Source organism: Clarias gariepinus, chromosome 8, assembly GCF_024256425.1.
Source record: "Clarias gariepinus isolate MV-2021 ecotype Netherlands chromosome 8, CGAR_prim_01v2, whole genome shotgun sequence".
In the NCBI taxonomy this organism is placed as follows: domain Eukaryota; kingdom Metazoa; phylum Chordata; class Actinopteri; order Siluriformes; family Clariidae; genus Clarias; species Clarias gariepinus.
The window spans coordinates 18,014,047-18,034,835 of NC_071107.1; the positions used below are offsets into that span (position 1 = coordinate 18,014,047).

General features: G+C 36.0%; 1 protein-coding gene across 5 annotated transcripts in view; it reads left to right on the forward strand.

The window, feature by feature from the left end:
* ptpn20 (protein tyrosine phosphatase non-receptor type 20) overlaps positions 1–20,419 on the forward strand; it is a 31,062-nt gene extending 10,643 nt beyond the window's left edge. For 3 of the 5 annotated variants that reach the window (XM_053501985.1, XM_053501987.1, XM_053501988.1), the window contains 25 exons: positions 36–137; positions 258–351; positions 1,170–1,255; positions 2,088–2,277; positions 2,539–2,762; positions 3,230–3,328; positions 3,640–4,058; positions 7,682–7,955; positions 8,066–8,236; positions 8,618–8,792; positions 9,253–9,463; positions 9,551–9,588; positions 10,587–10,670; positions 11,222–11,283; positions 12,288–12,449; positions 12,551–12,716; positions 12,893–12,978; positions 13,135–13,208; positions 13,672–13,823; positions 13,934–14,082; positions 14,904–15,006; positions 17,104–17,438; positions 17,756–17,971; positions 19,231–19,293; positions 19,615–20,419. In XM_053501985.1, the coding sequence (XP_053357960.1) occupies positions 36–137; positions 258–351; positions 1,170–1,255; positions 2,088–2,277; positions 2,539–2,762; positions 3,230–3,328; positions 3,640–4,058; positions 7,682–7,955; positions 8,066–8,236; positions 8,618–8,792; positions 9,253–9,463; positions 9,551–9,588; positions 10,587–10,670; positions 11,222–11,283; positions 12,288–12,449; positions 12,551–12,716; positions 12,893–12,978; positions 13,135–13,208; positions 13,672–13,823; positions 13,934–14,082; positions 14,904–15,006; positions 17,104–17,438; positions 17,756–17,971; positions 19,231–19,293; positions 19,615–19,710 (3,831 nt within the window). In that variant the 3' untranslated portion in view covers positions 19,711–20,419. Of the gene's footprint in view, positions 1–35; positions 138–257; positions 352–1,169; positions 1,256–2,087; positions 2,278–2,538; positions 2,763–3,229; positions 3,329–3,639; positions 4,059–7,681; positions 7,956–8,065; positions 8,237–8,617; positions 8,793–9,252; positions 9,464–9,550; positions 9,589–10,586; positions 10,671–10,734; positions 11,007–11,221; positions 11,284–12,287; positions 12,450–12,550; positions 12,717–12,892; positions 12,979–13,134; positions 13,209–13,671; positions 13,824–13,933; positions 14,083–14,903; positions 15,007–17,103; positions 17,439–17,755; positions 17,972–19,230; positions 19,294–19,614 lie in introns of those variants that run through there. The other 2 variants (XM_053501986.1, XM_053501989.1) reach the window with 2 other exon arrangements.
* The last annotated feature ends 370 nt before the right edge of the window (positions 20,420–20,789 follow it).

Consider the following 20,789-nt stretch of genomic DNA (forward strand, 5'->3'; position numbering starts at 1 on the left):
GCAAGTATGATTTATCTTGTTTCTTTCCTGTGCAGGATGTGTCCTCTGGGCCTCCCTCTAGGTCCAGCCTCAGACCAGGTGACCTGGTCTGTGTGGAGCTCAAGAAAGTCAACGGCAGCCTGGGCATCTGTGTTGCTGTAAATCATTAACTGTATTGTTACTTGATATTTAAAACATTAAAACTGATTAATATACTGCCAATGGTCAAAATATTTAAATAGGCTTTTGGAACTTTAGTGAGTGTCAGTGATTTCCAGGGTGGCATCAATACCAGTGTGCGCCATGGAGGGATTTATATAAAGAGCCTAATACCTGGAGGAGCTGCCGATCTGGATGGTCGAATACAGACTGGTAAATAAGCAAACTGACTTAGACATAAAACACTTTATGTCTAAGTCATGGACCAAACAGGAATTTTTAAAAGTATTTTGTTAAAAACATGTATGTTTGATTTGTTATTAACTGTATCTTGGAATCTTTAAATAATTGTTGTGTAATAATTGTTTTTTTTTAGACTTTTCTTTTAAAAACATTAGTTATTATATTATTATTATTATTATTATTATTATTATTATTATTTTTAAATGTTACATTTAAAGACATCAAACTTTAAATATAGAAATAACTGGAAAAGTAGACTTTCAGAATAGAAAATTTAAATAACACGAAAAATAAATTGTCTTATATTTATGTAAATTATTCATGGTATTTTTTTTTAGGTATTTTGTTGTTCTAATTAAAATATATATGCAGTATAATCAGGGCCTCTTAATTCGCTATTTGTTCTCGGTTGTTGTTGTTTTAAATGTTACTGTGTGTGCTTTGACAACAAGCAAATGCAAATAATGCACCCTTCCCCATTTTCCCACGTATGAACATGTCATAGCTATTCACACCTATACATTCAAATTTCTCACACAAAAACCAGGGAGAAAAGCAAAAATGCACCCTTATTTTGCTGTGGCTACAAGAAATTTCATCAAGTCCAGTTTGACTCGAATGCCCGTCATATTATTACACAAACCATATTAATGGCATTGTCTTAAAAACTTTTGCATGTAATGTACATAAAACTTTAAAGTGAAATACAAAACTGATCTCTATTCTGCTGATATTAACTTGCCTGATGATTATATTTGTGTGTCCATGTTTGTGTGTGTGTGTTATAGGTGATAGGCTACTGGAGGTAAACGGCTTTAACCTGCAACGTGTAACCCACAAGCAAGCTGTGGAGTGTTTGAAAAAAACTGGCGAGGTGATGCAATGTGAATGTTTTAAAAATATACAGAAAATTTGACCACAGAAAAATTACAGCGGCTTCATAAACTCGTATTGTTCTGGGAAAACGTTATTTCACTGTCCTGTTTTAATTCATCACTGTCTAAATTCTTTGGTCCTTACCAACTTCGGTAAATAAAAAAAGAACCTCAGGTAACAGCAACAGGAACAAAAACATTTCAAGATGTAGTCGATTTATCTCCAAAAAAAACAAAAAAAACATTTAGTTACCAGTTTAAGAATAAGAATCATTTTGACTTCAGTAACATTTAAAACCACATCAAGCACTAAGAATTTGAAGTAAGTTCAAAGTGTATAATTTTCTCAGATCATTTTTGTAAAAATTATGACCGAAATCACAATATTGCTTTGCTGGTGTGGTTGGTATTTTTTTACCGTTGCATTGTCCAATTGAAGCTGCTTTTCAGATGGAATCAAATTTGTCTAAATTTTCGCCCAATTTATCAACATGAGTTTCTTTGGTGAAGATATATTAATAAGAACATATCACTGAAAGACACTGTATTATCTTTTTCCTTTAGCTGTATCACACATTTATTCTTAAATAACAATAGCTTACATTCACCTTTTTTTTAAATATACATTTTATATTATTATTAAAATTAGAATCTCTATACCTCTTTATATGGTTTGTGTATGTCTCTTACATTGGCTTCCTAATTTAGCAATCTGATTATTCTGATATATATATAAATAAAGTAATAATAAAAAAAAAAAAAAAGCAAAGAATGTGAAGTGTTAATCCTGGTTTCAGTGTAATGTAAGCTGATGACAGTCCTTTCTTTTAGGTGGTGTCTCTGCTTCTTGAGCGGGAGCCTGGTCTGGTGATGGAGACCTCTAGCTCTTCATCCACTTTGGAAAGACAAAAATCTCCATCATCCCTTAATGCACAGAGCGGCACCACCCCCCCTGGAAAAGACATTACCATGGAAACTCCCTTGTCTGTCAGGGCCAAGGAGTACAGCTTTGTGTCTGATGGTACGAACAAGCCGGAAGGCGGCATAGTGAGACATTTTAAATAAATCTGATCTAAGCAGTGTTAGGCTAGCTGCTTATCTATTTTGCAAATGTTACTCAAAAAAAATATGGGAAACTAAATTGGGTATTCAGCAAACATGAACTCAATTGTATACTATATTGTGTGGTTAAATAATACAACCACTAATTATCATATTTTCTGCTACCATGACATATGCAGTTTAATACTCCTGTAAACTTGCTTTTTTTTCTGGGTGTTAGAGAACACTATGGAGGTGACACTAGAGAAGAAACTGAGTGGTTTGGGATTTATTTTCTTCATCAGTGATATTAGTCCTGAGGAAGGCAGTGTAGTACGCATTAAGAGACTGTTTCATCACCTTCCACCTTCCACTGGCCAGTCATCTGAAGAGAGCAACCAACTCAAGGAGGGAGACGTCATCCTCATGATTAATGGACAATCTGTGAAAGGACTGTCCTATCAGGTACTGTGCTCACATACATGTACTGTAATATCTGAGTAACTCCGAATTCACAAAAAGTGACTAGTGGCAATCACTATGATTTAGCCAACTTAATTTATAAAGATGATGCCAGATTATATATAACAGGACTAGAAGCATTTAAAATCTTGTGTTATTTTTGGGCTTCAACTTTTAAACATTTAATCAACAAATAAAATTTTTACAAATGCTTTTTTTTTTTTTTTGCTTATTTATGTTACTTGAAAATTTAAATCACAATTAGACATATACAAAAATCTATCCATGTATTCTTAGAAATAAGGGAATCAAACTGTACTTTAACTTGTCATGGGAACCGTACTCTTAAGACCCAAGTCTTAGAAAGGTGTAATTAACTACTTTTTCCAGAGACAATACTGTATTTTTATGGTGTGTAAGAGCTAGGCCTGGCAGTACATAGAGCCAAAGATGTTTTCTGTCACCAACAGAAAGTCCTACAGCTGCTGCGGGGGACACCAGCTGAGCTCAAGCTGTTAATCTGCAGACCTGCACCTGAGCAACTTCCAAAGATGGACTCCATCTCACTGGTAAGATTGTACAGTGTAATGTACTGTACAGTATTCTACAGTCTTTCTGAAGGACTTTTTTGCCTTTTGGACCTTTTTTTATCTTTCTTTTTTGCTGATACAATTTTTTATATTTTATCTTCAGGGATTTTCCAGCCTGCCACAGTAAAACATTTATTCCCATTTCTTTTATTTATTCTACATCATTTAACTTTATTTAGTATGACAAAATGAGGTGCAAATGTTTTACACAACACTTTATACAGTACGTCTTCAATAGTAATTTAAAGGTATAATAAAGATTCTTGTTATTTTTCTTATGTTTTTAATAGAGTCCTTCCCCATTGCCAAGTAAAAAGCAGAGGTCTCGGTCTTTGGACTTCTGGGTAGAGTCTGTTTCTCCGGACCTAAGAGAAATGCTCCAACAAAAGACCACAGCACCATGCCAGAGAAAGGACAGTGCTTCACTTAAACTTAATACTGTCCAATTAATTCAACAGAAACAGGACAGTGAACAGGATGAGACCCCATCCACCCTGTCATCTCCACCATCCCCTCCATCTACTGATAAAGAAGAAAATCCAGATGATGGAGGTGTTTCCTCCAGCACTTGTTCTCAAACACCCTTGCTCACAACCACAACAACCCTGAACCCAGTACAACCTCAAACACCTTCACCAGGCCTTAACCCAAGGCCAGAAGTAAAAGAGGACACATCCACAAAAAGTAACCAGAGCTCAGCTACTACCAGGTACTGTCCCACCATATATTTAAATTAATATAGACTGTACTAGCGGCAACTTAAGGTAAATGTTTAGTACATTTTAGCTCAAACACTTAACTTCTTTATTGGTCATCCAAGTACAGTAAGTAGTATATATAGTTCTATGCATCAGTCATGTGTAATTTAGAAATATATTAATTAAAAATAATGATTACCTATTTCTTTTTAATATTAATTAAAATCTGATAGAAAAAAAACCTTGTGAATGTAATTTGTGATTAGATATACAGTAAGCCATTTAAAATGGTTAAACCATCAGGCCTTGGTTCACTACAAAATCCAACCTCAACTTGACAATACTGTATCTGCAAAATCAAAAGAATGTAAGCTGATTAATGAATAAGATTGTCTTTTTTAAATAAACAAAACATGTCAGTTTATCCCTCCTTGTCTTAATAAATAGGCAGTTTAGGGCAGATCTACAGAAAGGGTAAGGCTAGAAAAGAATAATCACAGGCATGTGTTTATGAAGCAACACAAACAAAACTCAACCTACAACTAACACTAAGGTCTAAGAGTTAAATTTAGCCATGTTGAATTTTAGGGTAAAATATTTTTATGCGCCATGTTGTGAGGACCCTGCTGCCTTTTTTTCTCCTCCTGCCATATCACTAACATACTGTAGTATGTCACACCAATCAGGGAGAAACCTGGAGAAACCCAATTTTAAATAAGGTCCAATAACTTAGCAATTTTTATTATTAATAATGTGACTAATTAAATCCACAGCCTATGACTTAATAAAATAAACATATTGATGATGATGTTTGCATTTGTAGTTTATTTGATATAATAAATGGGTCAGAAAGAGCATGACTATGGTCTTGCAGTCATTGCAAAACTGCTCATGAGCTTTTAAATTCAGGCATACAGTGGGTAGTCAACTGTAGTGTATGCACTGTAGTGTAGAAAGTTATATATAATTTACACTGTCAGGGGGTGTGAGTTGAAGTAGTGCATTGGGGTCTATAATCGTCTTTGGATGGCATTTTCTATATAAAATTATAAGTTTTCTTAAATACTGCTGTTTGTCATTGTGATTCAGTCTAGATTTTGTCAAGTCTGTCTTATAACAAAATTGACATTCAAAGTTGCCATGTACTGTATAAGGACAAATTTAATTATTTTCTTTCCATGAAAAACAGCCATATGGCTAGAAAGAGAAATTTATATTAGCAAATGATGTAGTTCAGTGGGACTGCAGAAGCAGAGTCTCACCTGAACTTGAATGCATTTTTCATGGAATGAGGGGTTGTGTAATGTGGCTTCAATAACTTACATTTTATTTGCATTCTGGGTGACAAACTTCATAGTTTGTGTGCAGAGCAGGAAAATGTATAATGTCTGAGACCTATGGTAAAGGACTTATTTGCACCTCATTTTGATTTAAGACAGGACAAGACATGAAAAAAAAAATTATTTCTTTAATTTCTCCCAGTAATGGTACTTTTTCCTTCTCTTACCCCTTCTGTATTCTTTCCCTTCTTTATAATATGTGAGTAATTGAAACTATTTTTGCCAAAACAAAGGGTATGCAGGTAATCAGTGTACCAGGCACAGGTAAATACCTCACAAGATGGCGCCCTTATCCCAACATGGCCATGATGTACCTTCACATTTTCTATGAAACCAAAGTGTGTGATGTCACAGGCGATGTGGGCTATGTTTGATGATTGGAGGCATGAGTTCTGAAGTGACAAGGACATGCCTGACTTTTGGGACACCTTTAAACAGAAGAGAAAAAGAGATATATGAGGAAAGGCAGAAAAGAGGAACAGAGAATCCATATCTCATCCCAAACACTTATTTCTTCCCATTTTAGACTGTAAAAAACAGGCTACGGTCACATTTTTTGGAGATTTTTTTACCAATCATTATATACAGGTAAACCAATAAGAACCTTCAAATACACTCACCTAAAGAATTATTAGGAACGCCATACTAATACAGTGTTTGCCCCCCTTTCGCCTTCAGAACTGCCTTAATTCCACGTGGCATTAATTCAACAAGGTGCTGAAAACATTTTTTAGAAATGTTGGCCCATATTGATAGGATAGCATCTTGCAGTTGATGGAGATTTGTGGGATGCACATCCAGGGCACAAAGCTCCCGTTCCACCACATCCCAAAGATGCTCTATTGGGTTGAGATCTGGTGACTGTGGGGGCCATTTTAGTACAGTGAACTCATTGTCATGTTTAAGAAATAAATTTGAAATGATTCGAGCTTTGTGACATGGTGCATTATCCTGCTGGAAGTACGGGTACATGGTGGTCATAAAGGGATGGACATGGTCAGAAACAATGCTCAGGTAGCCCGTGGCATTTAAACGATGCCCAATTGGCACTAAGGGGCCTAAAGTGTGCCAAGAAAACATCCCCCACACCATTACACCACCACCACCAGCCTGCACAGTGGTAACAAGGCATGATGGATCCATGTTCTCATTCTGTTTACGCCAAATTCTGCCCCTACTATTTGAATGTCTCAACAGAAATCAAGACTCATCAGACCAGGCAACATTTTTCCAGTCTTCAACTGTCCAATTTTGGTGAGCTCGTGCAAATTGTAGCCTCTTTTTTTTCTGATTTGTAGTGGAGATGAGTGGTACCCGGTGGGGTCTTCTGCTGTTGTAGCCCATCCGCCTCAAGGTTGTGCGTGTTGTGGCTTCACAAAGGCTTTGCTGCATACCTCAGTTGTAACGTTGCTCTTCTATCAGCTTGAATCAGGCTGTCCATTCTCCTCTGACCTCTAGCATCAACAAGGCATTTTCACCCACAGGACTGCCGCATACTGGATGTTTTTCCCTTTCCCCACCATTCGTTCTAAACCCTTAATATGGTTGTGCGTGAAAATCCCAGTAACTGAGCAGATTGTGACCGGCCCGTCTGGCACCAACAACCATGCTACGCTCAAAATTGCTTAAATCACATTTCTTTCCCATTTTGACATTCAGTTTGGAGTTCAGGGGATTGTCGTGACCAGGACCACACTCCTAAATTCATTGAAGCAACTGCCATGTGATTTGTTGATTAGATAATTGCATTAATGAGAATTTGAACAGGTGTTCCTAATAATCCTTTAGGTAAGTGTAGCTCAATACATATAAATATTTTAAGAGAGGGAAAGTGAGTCAGTCAAGCTAGTCCTAGAACAATAAGCAAATGTTTGTCATGCATTCAATGGTAAATAACTTTTGACAATTGATAATTATGACAGGTTGGATGCAGGGTTGTTCCTACTGTGCCAGGTAACAAACAAAAAGCAGACTAAAACCACATGGAACCACGTGGAATTTACGTTTTTTGCAAGAAATACTGTAAACTGTCTTTTGAAGTATTTAAGATTTATTATTATTATTATTATTATTATTATTATTAATGTTGTTGTTATTGTTGTTATATCTCAGCATCTTGAAATAATAAAAAATAACTTGCTGCTTTAATTAATTAAAAAAATGAAAGAGAGAGAGAGAGAAATTTTCAACTGGTTGGTTGGTATTTTTTATTTGTTGAAAGAACATTTTTTTTATTGTTTGTAATAGACTATTTGTAGTGGGATACAAAATAACTTAATCACTTATGCTTGCAGTGAGCTCATTGAAGATTTTAGTGGAAATCGAACACACTTTATGGCCAATGGACTGGATATCTTAGCTGATGAAGAATATCTGACCATTACCACTACTGTCTCTACCAGTGCTTTGATTCCTCGTACTCCTCCTCCACTACCTCCCACACCCCCTTCACATACCAGTCCTTCAAAGGCTGCAAAATCACCCCCTCCTGTAGTTCTGCCCACTGTAACCAGCACCAAAAATGGCTGGGACAATGAAGAGGAGGATGAGGATGAAGAACCCAGAAGGGTACAAGCGGTGTAGACCTACCCACATTTCGCAAATTATTGTGATGTAGTGAAATTACACTATATGAGCTTAGACATGAAAAAAAAATGCTTTCTGTTTACTTTGCATAGGAAGTGTTTAAGGAGTTTGAGCTGACGGTAACCCTTACTAAATCCAGAAGTGGCAGTTTTGGGTTTACTATTACTAGGAGCAAATTAGACAATTGCTATTACATACAGGAAATCCTGGATAATCCAGCCAAGGCGGACGGCCGGCTCAGACCTGGAGACAGGCTAAAAATGGTACCTATTATTTATCATATTTTAAAAATGCTTGTCCCATTGTACAACCATCATTTGCATCTAACCAAAGTTTGCCATTTGCAGTGAAACAGTTCCATTATAAGCTCTATATAGTGTATATATGGTATACTGTGTGTATATACTGTATATATATATATATATATATATATATATATATAGATATATAGATATATAGATATATAGCTACATAGTTCACTGTATATCCAACAGAATATTTGTAGAATTTTATATATATATATATATATATATATATATATATATATATATATATATATATAGTATAGACAGTAATTATTTCGAAAAAGCAGGCGAAGTTCTAATTATTCTATAAATCTGACTCATATTATACTTTCTTTTTAGGTGAATGGTCACTATGTAACTAATGTGTCTGATGAAGTGGCCATGACAATTCTTAGATACTCCCCTAAAAGACTCCACATGGTGCTAGGCAGAGCTGAACAGAACCTACTGCCTCCTCCACCACCAGACAGCCTTCAGGACATTATTATATATAAGACCTCCTCTGGACAAATGGGTGGGGCATTGCACATACTGTAGATATCATATGAAGTTTTATGCAAAAGTCTTAGGCTTTAAAAAGTAGTTTTTGCAGTTAAACATTTTCTACATTAAAAAGCATTAAGCATTATTAAGCTTAAACAAACTATTTAAAAAATATTTGACATGATAACATTTTCTCTTTAAGAAAAACATATGTACCTCTGTACAGTTTGCAGTTTTATAATGTACTAGTTTAATAAGGTTTATGTAGCTATTTGTAAGAAATGTAAATATTAATGAGAAAATTTTAGATTTAGTATGTTCTTTGTGTATTCCAGTCTACTCTATTGTCTAGTCTATACTGTACTTTAGTTCTGATAGTCTGCCTATATACAGATAATTAACTCAAGGAGTCAATGACTGTAAACTCAAAAAGATAAAAATCTCTCTATTCCATTTTTGTATACTTGTCCTTTTTTTTTTTTGCTGTGTAGGAATCAAGCTCCGGGGTGGTATTGGCAGCAAGTGGCAGGGGATCTATGTTCAGGAAGTGGTTCCAAACTCACCCGCCAGTGAGGAGGGAAGCATTCAGCCAAATGATCGAATTGTCTACATCAGTGGCAGGTGCACCCTGGGAATGTCACTGGAAGATGCTGTAAAGATCTGTGAATATTCTTTACAAAAAGTCAAACTCAAAGCCATGAGGTGAGATATTGTAGACCACTGGCAGTCAAATGCAAATGCTGTTTGTTTATACTGGCTGGGCTTTTTTGTTGCCTTTTTTCACTACAGAGATGATCAACCTGTGATACCCAAGAGCAAATGGAATGGTAAGCATCTGATTATTATAATCAACATCATAATACAATGTTTTAATTAAGTCCATTCTTTAAATTAATTCCATAGATCGTCTATGGTAATAAGTACACTATGAATATGCTTTTTGCATTTAGCTGTTAGTCAGTGTTCAGTATACAGCATTTCACCTTGCCCTGGGCTAGGCTCCTCTCTGTAAGACACGAGTGTGTGCATGTGCTTGTCACACTCTCAGCACATGGCTGACATGTCTTATTCAAGACTAAAGTGACAGAAGTGAGACAGTGAGCTGCTCCGGTGGCTGCCACTGTGGCCTGGCATTCATTGAACGCTTCAGCAGCCACAGTGACATTTTTGAGTGCAGTGTCAGCTCAGATTAGACGAGCACCCTCCTTCAACTCCCATCCTGGCTAATATTTTATTCTGCTGGTTTGGGTCATAGCAGCATGACACTGCAGTAAGTCGCATCACAGCTATAGCTCAGGTGTCTGTCTGTGTGGAGGTTCTGTATGTGTTATCTTTGTGTTCACAGAACATGCTGGTGTTATCTCACCTTCTAAAACATGGCTGATTGGTTGCAATAAATTCCCCCTCATTGAGTGAAGCTCAATATATAGTGATTTAATGTAGAAAACTACAACATACTATATACAAATATAAAATTACATGGTCAGTTCAGTCTGTATGCTGTAGCTCCTATTTAACTGGAACTTGCAGAAAATAACCAGAGGAAAACCATAAAAAAAGGAAAAGAAGAAAACAATGATTCAATTAAGTAACTTGAGTTAATTAAGTCTACTTTGCAGTATGCAAAACACAATATTTTTTTGCAAGTACAAAAAATAATGGAATAATCATTGTTTGGTACATTTAGTTTAGTACATATTGGTACATAAGTTTAGTTTAATTATTATTATTTTTTACTTATTTATGTATTTATGTATTTTATTCATTCATTTTTATAAAACACTGTTTATATTTCTTGCTCCATACTTGTGCTTTTCATTCCCAGGTTTCTTCGATTGGAAAAAAGAGAAGAGGTTCGTCCCTCAATCTGAGGAGCCTAGGTCATCTGAGGTGGAGGCTGCTGCTAATGGTAAGGACTCTGGTTTCTGTGTCGCCATGTCTCTATTCTCTGAGCGTTGTAGCTTTAGCTCCATGCTGACAGACACAGCTTGACTGGACCACAGCAGGCCTAAAGTGCAAAATTAATTATTAGTGAGTGCCCCTACCCTGTTTAACCGATCACAAGGCATTTTTGTCGCGCCTGATGGACGTGTCCCAGGTGATCCCATGTGGCACCTGAGTTGCTGGGCAACAGCTAGCTGGGGGGTCCAACAGCGCCTGAAAAGGCTACCATTGCTCACCTTTCAGAGCAGTATGCCAGTCAGCACATCTCCTCCTGAGATGGCGGCAGAGGAGAGAGGTTATCGTGAGTGTTCAGTCTGTTTATTAAATTCTTTGTGAAATTGTTTTTTGGGGGGAGAAATTTGAAAATTTTTACATTTTCAATTTTGCTATGCGTGTGTTTAGGTTGCAGATTTACTACATAACTTGCTCCTATGAAAACTGCATTATTTTAGTCTATTTTTCTATATTTGTCACTGTCTATCTTTCTTTCTCGTTTTTTTTTTTTTTTTTTTAAAGTAAAGCTGGCTGAAAATGTTAAAGGATTTGGACCAATGCCCTCTGCGACCTCTCAGGAGGAGGTAACTGTGCTCTGTATCTATATGATGACACTGAAACCTGAGTCTAGTAATCCCTCTGTCTGTTCACTATTAGCCAGCTTTGTCACATTTCTTTGCCCATGAATCATATATTAATAATTCACTGTTTTAAAACCGTATAGAGTAATAGATTAGATAAATTGTTTTACAAGTGGTCTTCTTCATCCTTAGGCCTTAAATAAAGCTGGGTCATATTGGACTCTTTGAGCCACAATTGCATGAATCTAGCAAACAGCGATGAAAAAAAAAGTGTTTTTCTCACACACCTTAGTTACTAACTATATCAAAAAGAGGCCTTGTATTCTTGGCCATATATACACCAATTTGCCATAATATTAAAACCCAAAACACTATCACAGTTTCCCTTGTGCTGCCAGGGCAGATCTGGCCCCTCAGGGCATGACTCCACAAGACTTCTGGGGTGTGCTGTGGTGTCAAGCACCAGGATGTTGTCTAGCACCATGGGGGCTGGGCCCCTTATGGACTGGGCTTGTTTGTCTGCCGTATTTCATTGACACTCAGATTGAGATCCTGGGAATTTGTAGGCCAGAGTGAAAAAAAACTCATTGCCTGCTATGCCCCATATGTGGCAATATGTGATGCACTGAGTGTTCTAACATCTTTCTATGACTATTTTTTTTAGCATGTGCTACATTTGCTTTTTTTGTGTGGGATCAGATGGGACAGGGTGGCCTTTGGTCCCCATAGGCATAGATGAGCCATGGCAGGCAGTGATGTTAGTGTTGTGGCAGATCGGTGTATTGTTGCTATATTCCTGGTTGACTCCCAGTATAGCTGTACCAAAGATGTGCCAATGGAAGACCCAGTATCCTCTAACGAGATTAGTGCATCGTTATAGGTATTCCAATTATATTGGATAGTGAGTATATCCTGTAGTGTTTAAAAGAGAAAATGTTAACAATTTTACTAGTTTCTGTTTTTCTAAACTGATACTTATGTTTGTGCTCACTGTCTGTCTTACCCAGAGCTGCATCCTTCAACTGGAATTTGCTAAACCCGAGAGAGGTGGGTTGGGCTTTTCTCTGGTGGGTGGAGTCAATGGCAGTAATCTGGAAATAAAGGACATCTGCTGTGGGAGTGTGGCTGAACAGGATGGCCGTCTACGTGTGGGAGACATCCTCCTTGAGGTGGCTGTAAATAAGGAGTTTATTAACTTTTTGTGAGAGTCCTTTCAGCTTAGTCACACAACCAGGGCAGAATAATTCTAACCCAGAGCCTCTGTGTGCAGGTGAATGGTGTGATTGTTTCAGGATTGAGCCATAATAAGGTGGTGGATATTCTGAGGAGAGCAGAAGGGACAGTTCAGCTAATTGTATACAGAGAAACGTTCCCCATCACATCCTACACTGGCTGTAGTTCCTATACTGAAGAACCTAATGAACACAACACTGAAGGTCTGCCATATCTCATTTCACCTTAACTAAAACAGTTTTACTTTGTAACAATGTAATTAAAGCACACAGAACATGGCAGCAAATGCTCTGTGGGTAAGATTCAAGCATTATAAGTGTTCACTTTGTATTTTAATAGTTAAAGTTTAAAGGTTAAGTGTGATGTATTTCTCTGCTAGGAGTAAGCTCAGATTTAGAGGTGCAAGAGGATCATTCAACTTTTCAGTCATCCAGTTGTCCCAGGGTTAAGATGGAATCTGAACAGGTTTATAAACACTCATACTTCATACATATTTCATATATTTGCAGCATGAAGTCACAAAATTAATTAGCATACCTTGTCACATTGCACCAAGAATAAGATGCTGGAGCCTACCAATGTGGCTGGCTTTAGATTTGAACTCTGTTGCTTTCCCTACAGGATAGTGGAAACTGTACCCCTACCTTTCAGGGCTGTTGCCCATCTTTGAGTGTCACAGATATGCTACAGAGCCGGTAAGCCTTTTTCTTTATGTAATGTATGTCTTTAACTTTGTTTTTTTTACCAGTATTGTGTATTTGTTACAAAGTTTCACAAAAGCATTATTCTTTCATAATTATGAATTTATATATATATATATAAAAAATCTGGACTTGATCATAAACCTCTGCCAGATTGATCATGAAGGAATCCATCAAATAAAACTGTAAAATGAGAGTTTTAAGCCCACGTTAGCTGCATGTTGTGTTGCTTTGTGTGGAACACAAGAGGGCTCCAACGAGTTATGAATGAAACCGAGCCAACTTTTCCATGCTAATTGCTAATCTTCATCAGATTCACGGTATTTATAATTAGTAAACATGATATTAATTATTTCTAGAGTTCTTTCTTCGCTTTTTTTTTTTTTTTTTTGAAGGTTCTCAGGAAAAATTAATTTGTCAATGTTCTCTATTAACACCCGTCTTATACCACTTTCAGGGCTGACCCGGAGAAGCAGAATCTAGAAAATTCTGGCACAAACACTGAGAAAAATTACACAGACACCTGGAGCACTGATGATGATGATGATGATGATGATGACGAAGATGATTCTTCTCAGCATTCCTTTACCGAAACAACACCACACACGGGTAAACTAAATATTACACACTGAAAATATTTTACATTTTCCTATTATTACATTCATGCAAATGCTTAGATTTCAGCTTATAATATTAAACATGCAAGGACTAAATTTTAGGTCCACCTATTGTGTCAGAGGAGGAACTGACCAGACTCGCACTGATCAGCCCATCTATAAATGGTCAGTACTCAGGGTCAAGACTCAGAAGTCTTATGCAAAATCTTCAGAATCAACTGGATCATCATGACCTTGTCAAAGAGTTTATGGTGAGTTCGTTTACCTAGATTCCTATTCTTATAGGCATGATTCATAAAGATGCTTGAACATATAGAATTTGCTTGATTTCTAAAATGATTAAGGTTTTTAAATGTGCCTAATTTGGAATTATTTAAAATGAAATAATAGTGAAAAATATAATAAATAAAAAAAAAAAATAAATAAATGTAAAATATTTTAGGGCTAAATTAAATATTAATTAGTATAATGTAAAATAAGGACATTTTTGTAATTTCATTGCAGTTTTTCTATTTCTGAGCTTTGTGTCCACTGACTCATTATTTAAATATTGGTGGCTGGTACTGATAGTAAAGGCTATACGTTTTCTACAAATAACACATGATGACAGACAATTATGTCCAGCCAACAGGTTAACCAAAATTGGCTAGGATTTTTTTACAGGCTGTTGTCATGTTTTTCCTTTGGTAACAGATATATAATTATTTGACACTTATTTATTTATTTATTTATTTATTATTATTATTTTTTTTTGCAAAACAGTCTAAAAAAAGACAATATTACAGTTTTATATAAAATATATTTAATTCATGTGCATTTGACCATTAACACAAAACATTCAAAATCCAGAAGTAATATTAACTGTTACTATTTTTATTTAAATGTAAAAATATATATAAATCTGTATGAGATGCCTAGATGTCCTGTATACTGTACACTTACTTATTTATGATCTGTATCATGAAAGCGTAATTGCCATATCTAAATTTCACTTGACCTTGTTCCATTTAATTTCTTAATGAGATATTTATCTACACAACATTATAATAATATGGATTTTTTTTTTCTGTAGGTATTAGGCCATCTAACTTCCTCAGATAACTGCCTGGTTGGAAAAGCACCAGAGAACCGAGAAAAGAATCGATACAGAGAAATCCTGCCCTGTAAGCCCTCCTGCAAGTATAATATATAAATACCTTCTGCTAAAACACTTTTCATTTATTTATTCCTTTGTTCATCGCTACTTGATTTATGCTGGTCACAGTAAGGCTGAATCCCATCCTGGAAACACTAGGCATGAGGAAGGAATATAAACTTGATAGGACAACAACCCATTACAGGACACCACGCACATACATATTCACACTCATTCACACCTACTGGCAATGTCGAGTAGCCAATCTACCCACCCACATTAAAGGGTGTCATTTTCCACTTCTTGTGTGTATCTGTAATACTGAATTCCATCCATTTCCTTATTGTGGTTTTCTAGGCCTCTTCTCTTGGCCTGATTCTCACACTGCAGCTTTTGTTATCAAGTTTGCACTCCTCCATTTTACCATCATTTTGACTCACAGTTCCTCTTTTAATGTAATGGGAAGCAGTTAAATGGGAAAATTTGTAAACCTCTGGGTTGGTACTGTGTTTGTGTCAGAGGGCTATATGACTCCCTGTGGAACTCAGAGGCGGGTACTGAGGTACAATGTAGAACTTCTTGTGCTGGCAGGAGGCAGACTGGCCCTCGCCTGCCCTTGAGTGTTTGTTTATTATCATGGCTGCTCACTAGGCTTCTGTTCCCTCAAATAAGGCCCCTAGGATTGCAAAGTGTGAGGCCCCTGGGACTTAACTGTTTTTGCTGGAAGTAGTTCAAGGCCTCCTATAAGAAGTCTGATGCCACCCATTGTGAGGATGTCTCTACACGCATCTACCTACTCTCAGAGAATTCCACTTCCCCTTGCAAGCCCCTTTTTTGTTTTCACTCTTTTTCTTGAACCCTTTTCTCTCATTGACTGTTGAACATGTTTTTACAGAGAGGCCCCTTATAGAGTGTTACACGAAGGTCCAATCTTACATGTAGGTCAGCAAGCTACCAGGGTAATATAATGAGAAATCTTAAACTAAGGCTTCATGCAGAGCCACATTCAACATGCACTCCTGTATTCCCACAAACATGAGTGTATCAACCAAAATGGCTACCATGGGAGTAGTCTAGAACATTCCTCTCTATAAACTCATTCCAGCCTTCCTTTCTGCTTTTTATTTGTATTTCTATTTATTAAACCAGGGGGATAAGCTATTAATTTCATTAGTTTTTCATTAGTTTTATCCATTATCTATGTGTTTTTGTTGACTTGTGTTTTTGAACAATGCCAACTAGCATAATTTGGGATCATTTATTATTATTATTATTATTATTAATGATAATAATAATAATAATAATAATACATATTAAATTTATAGTCATCACAAATATTGTCAAACATATTATAAAGCATTTTCAAGGTTAACAATATTTAGTCTGATTAAATATTCACTTGAATAATATAATATAATAATTATATATATATATATAATAGGCTTAAATTGTTATATATAATAGTAATAATAATAATAATGCAATCTATATTTGAAAAGATGGGTCCCTGTGTAGAATTAATTAGCTGGAGTTGATTCTTTAAAGAATTAAAGAGAACATTTGGTTCAATATATTAGAAATAAAATTATTATAAGCATACTGTAATAATCATTAATGGTGTAACATTACCATTTGAAAGCCAATTATTTTCTATAACCAAATGTTCCGAATTGGTTTATTTATAAATCAACGTTGTTAATAATATTTACCAATAAATATCCATAATATGTATTATGTAGTTAGATAAAAAATTACATTGTGTGCTATGCAGCAAATGCCAAGTTAATCCCTGTCCCCATGAATTAAAGCGTATGAATTATCTGTTACTTTTAAGTTGGTTGTAATAGAAAATAAATCTAGAATATCTTATCAATCGTAAATGAGAATTCAACAAGTTCTGTAATATAATAATGCTTATTACAGAATTTGGTGATAAGAGTAGATGTAGTATTTAAACCGAAATTAATACTGTTAAGTCAGTACTGACACAAGAAAAAATATTAGTTCAATATTCAAACCAATTAAACATAAGCACTTACCAAAAAAGTTGGTAATTTATTATGATGTTAATTTGTACAACAAGGCAGACCCTAAATTAACTGTTAAATTATTTGAACATTCATATTTCTACACATAGATGATAAGACACGAGTTCCTGTGGGAGAGAAACAGGACTACATTAATGCCAGCTACATCCGGATGAAGGTGGGCCCAGATGAATTTTTTTACATCGCATCACAGGGACCTCTGCCCAACACTCAGGACTGCTTCTGGCAGATGGTTTGGGAGAGCAAGTCTGACATCATTGCAATGATGACCCGGGAAGTGGAGCGTGGCAAAGTCAAATGCCACAGGTACTGGCCTGAGAAGTGTGATGTTCCCATAGAAACAAACCACTACCAGCTGATCCTGGACAATTACCAGAAACTGGACTACTTTCACATCAAGGTCATAAAGATGGTAGAGAAAGAGGTGAGAGGGGGACCATGGCGATTTAGGCTTAAGTGCTGCATTGGCCATTACATTCTTATTAATGATCATCCAACACTGGGGCTTTAAAGTATATAAATACACAATGTAGGGAGTCTACAATTATTCTTTTTTTCCTGTACAGTCTCACTCTTAGCCTGTCATATCATTTGTACTCATTTGTAAAGTCACTCACAGAAAGACACTCTTTCCTATTTTAGTGTGTAAATGAGGTCCAATATGGTCATACGGATGGGATGACAACATTTGAGTAAAATAAAAAAAAATCTTATCCTGTGATATCCTGTGCTCAATTCCAGACAGGAGCTACACATTTTGTAAAGCACCTGAAGTTCACCACATGGCCAGACCACAGCACACCTCGCTGTTCAAAGGAGCTAGTGCACTTTATCCGGTACATGCGTGCAGTGCACATGAACGGCCCCATTACTGTCCACTGCAGCGCAGGTATAGGCCGAGCAGGCGTCCTCATCTGCACTGACGTCATCCTCGGCCTCATAGAGAGGGACCTCACTGTGAGTATGTGTGGTGCATGTTTTCCATGTGGTAATTGTTTTTCCATAGACATATTTGTCTGGTGATTCACACAATGAAGTAATGAGGAAAAATATATATTCTGAACAGTGGTTTTCCTATAGCAGTTTCACAATCAGCAACAATAAATGTGAACACATTTATAATCCAGTATACCGTATGAGGGGATGGCATGTTGCCACAGTGGGGAGCATTCCTGCCTCACAGCTCTTGGGTTCTCAGTCTGATCCTGAGCTTGGGTTACCATCTGTGCGAAGTTTCACATTATCTCAACATGTCTGCATGGGTTTCCTCTGTGCTTTCCGTTTTCTTCTCACTGTCCAAAAACAAGCACATAGGCAGATTGGCTATACTAAATTATGGATGATGTCCTGAGATGGACTGGCATCCTATCAAGCATGAGGCTTACTGCATTGTGCTCAGCTTACAGAATAGATGCTGGATACATAGTATTCATGACCAGTCGTTACTAAAGATGAAATAATTAATTAATTAATACACTGAAAAAAAGAATTATTGCAAAATATAGTATCATAGTAAAGTTTATTTAGTACAGTATTTCACATAAGATTCTAATTAACCAAACGTAAGATTATTAAGTTAATTAAGATTGTTTTTTAAGACTAATTAAAAGTATTGTAATTGTAAAGTGCTTGAAAAAGCTCCTATAATATTTCTGCAAATTAAATCCTTAAAACTATCAAAAGAAATAGATTTAATAATTAATATTTAACTGTTTTCTTATAATAGCAAACAGTAGATAAATAAACAAAGGTAAGCAAGGAGGAAATAAGACCAAATGAATAAAAATAAGACCAGTTGATTAATACAGTATAGCAGAATCATTGGGCATAAACCTGAATATGCATTTGTTCCATTTTTAACAACACTAACATTGACTGAAACCTAAACACTGGTGACAATGAGATCATTTTAATAGCAAGACACCTGTTTCATGTGTCGGGGTAGAGTGTTAAGGAAAGGTTGTAGTGGTGAGTGAAAACTATGTGGTTATAAAAAAAAAATCTAGGACAAAAAACAACTTAAAAAACTGACAATAAATATTTCAGACATGGAAATGTATACATTATTTGAAATTTACTTATTGTCACTAAAGCAAAATGAGTTCCCGATTCTTTTTTTTATCCCCCCCCCCCCCTCCATCAAATTTAATGAAATATGATCTGGTTTCCTCTTTAAACTGCTCATAACACACACCCACCTGCATCTGCTTCCTCAGATTAATGTGAGTGAGATTGTGAGGGAGATGCGTCTCCAGCGCCATGGGATGATTCAAACCAAGGTCAGTAAGCCAAGCCTCTAGTTAGTGTAATGAACAATGAAATTTATGAAATCATAATATGACTTACTGTTTAGGATTTCATCGGCCACACTAATTAAAGAGTTTACAGATCCAAAAGCTGCCAGATCCCCACCCCTGCATGACAACCACTAATGTATCGTCTCTGATTTCAGCAGCCTATAATTAGCTTTCTCTAAGGAATGTGTTTCTGTTTCAGAAAGAACATGTGTTTGCTTTTGTATCCTATGAAATATGCTTTACAGACACTGATATGAAAATTGCCCAGGTTTATGGACCCGCTGTTGTTCTTTTTATTTTCAGGAACAGTACGTCTTCTGTTACAAAGTGTGGCTGGATGTGTTGCAGAGCATCTCGCTTCTTCATGGCAACCAGTGGCAATCAAAAACCTCCTTGTGAATGAGTTCTGGCTTTTTTCCATGCTAAGTTATTCCACAGTTTCCTCTGTGGGACGACAGCTCTCATCTGTTTGAACAGTGTTGAAATGCTGTTATATAAAGTTAATCATGTGCACTGAGTTTGAATTTCAGTGCTGTTCTGATCGTTTAGTACTGAATATATGGCACAGGAAGCACACTAGACATTTTAATCAACTGTGTTATGACCTTCTATGACTCGATTTATATCTTCACCTACCATGTATAACTCAAAGCACAGATTTCTTAGTCATCAAAGGCTCTTCGTTATGTTGCTTGGAATGTGTAATCAGGTACACTTGACTAAATATGTGAAAGTCTGTCTTATGAAATTATAAAAACATGTTTAAATAATTGTCATTTTTGTAACTGTTGTTATTTGGACAAGATAAATGCTTCATAATATGACAACAGCAACATTATCAACAGCAGCCTAAGCCAATAGCTGACTGATATTACATATATTATTTAAAACAAGAAATGTAAACAGCTAGAAGTCAATATTATACATTTCTTATATGACCTAATCATTCTAAAGAGCTAATTTATCTTCAAAAAGCTAAAATGAGGAACGCGCCTCTTAATTTGTCCTATTGTGCAGCTTTCCCAGTCATCTCCCTCTACGTGAAGTAAAGTCAGCATGGCTGCAAGCCAGAAATCAAGAACAAACCGATAACCCAAAAAAGAGTTGGTTAATACTGTACAGTATATGAATTAAACAACTAGAACACAAAATTATGCTATATTTTTATATTTTTCCATTTATGCCAAGTATATATTTTTTTCATGATAATCTTATTTATTGTAGTTTATAGCATCTCTTGTTTCAGTAGTAGTTGTATGAAAACTGCCAATGTCCCAAAGTACATTTCCTGTAGAATATATCACAAAATTAAAGGTAGCCTTGTATTATGGAGACATATATTTATTCTTCTTCCATAAATGTGAATGATTCCAGCATTTGCGCTTCCAGGGTTGTAATTTTGCTAGCATTTAAAGAGGCTTGGCAACTGATTCATTCGACTTTTCTGGTCACCATAAATATTTGTTTAAAAAAATATC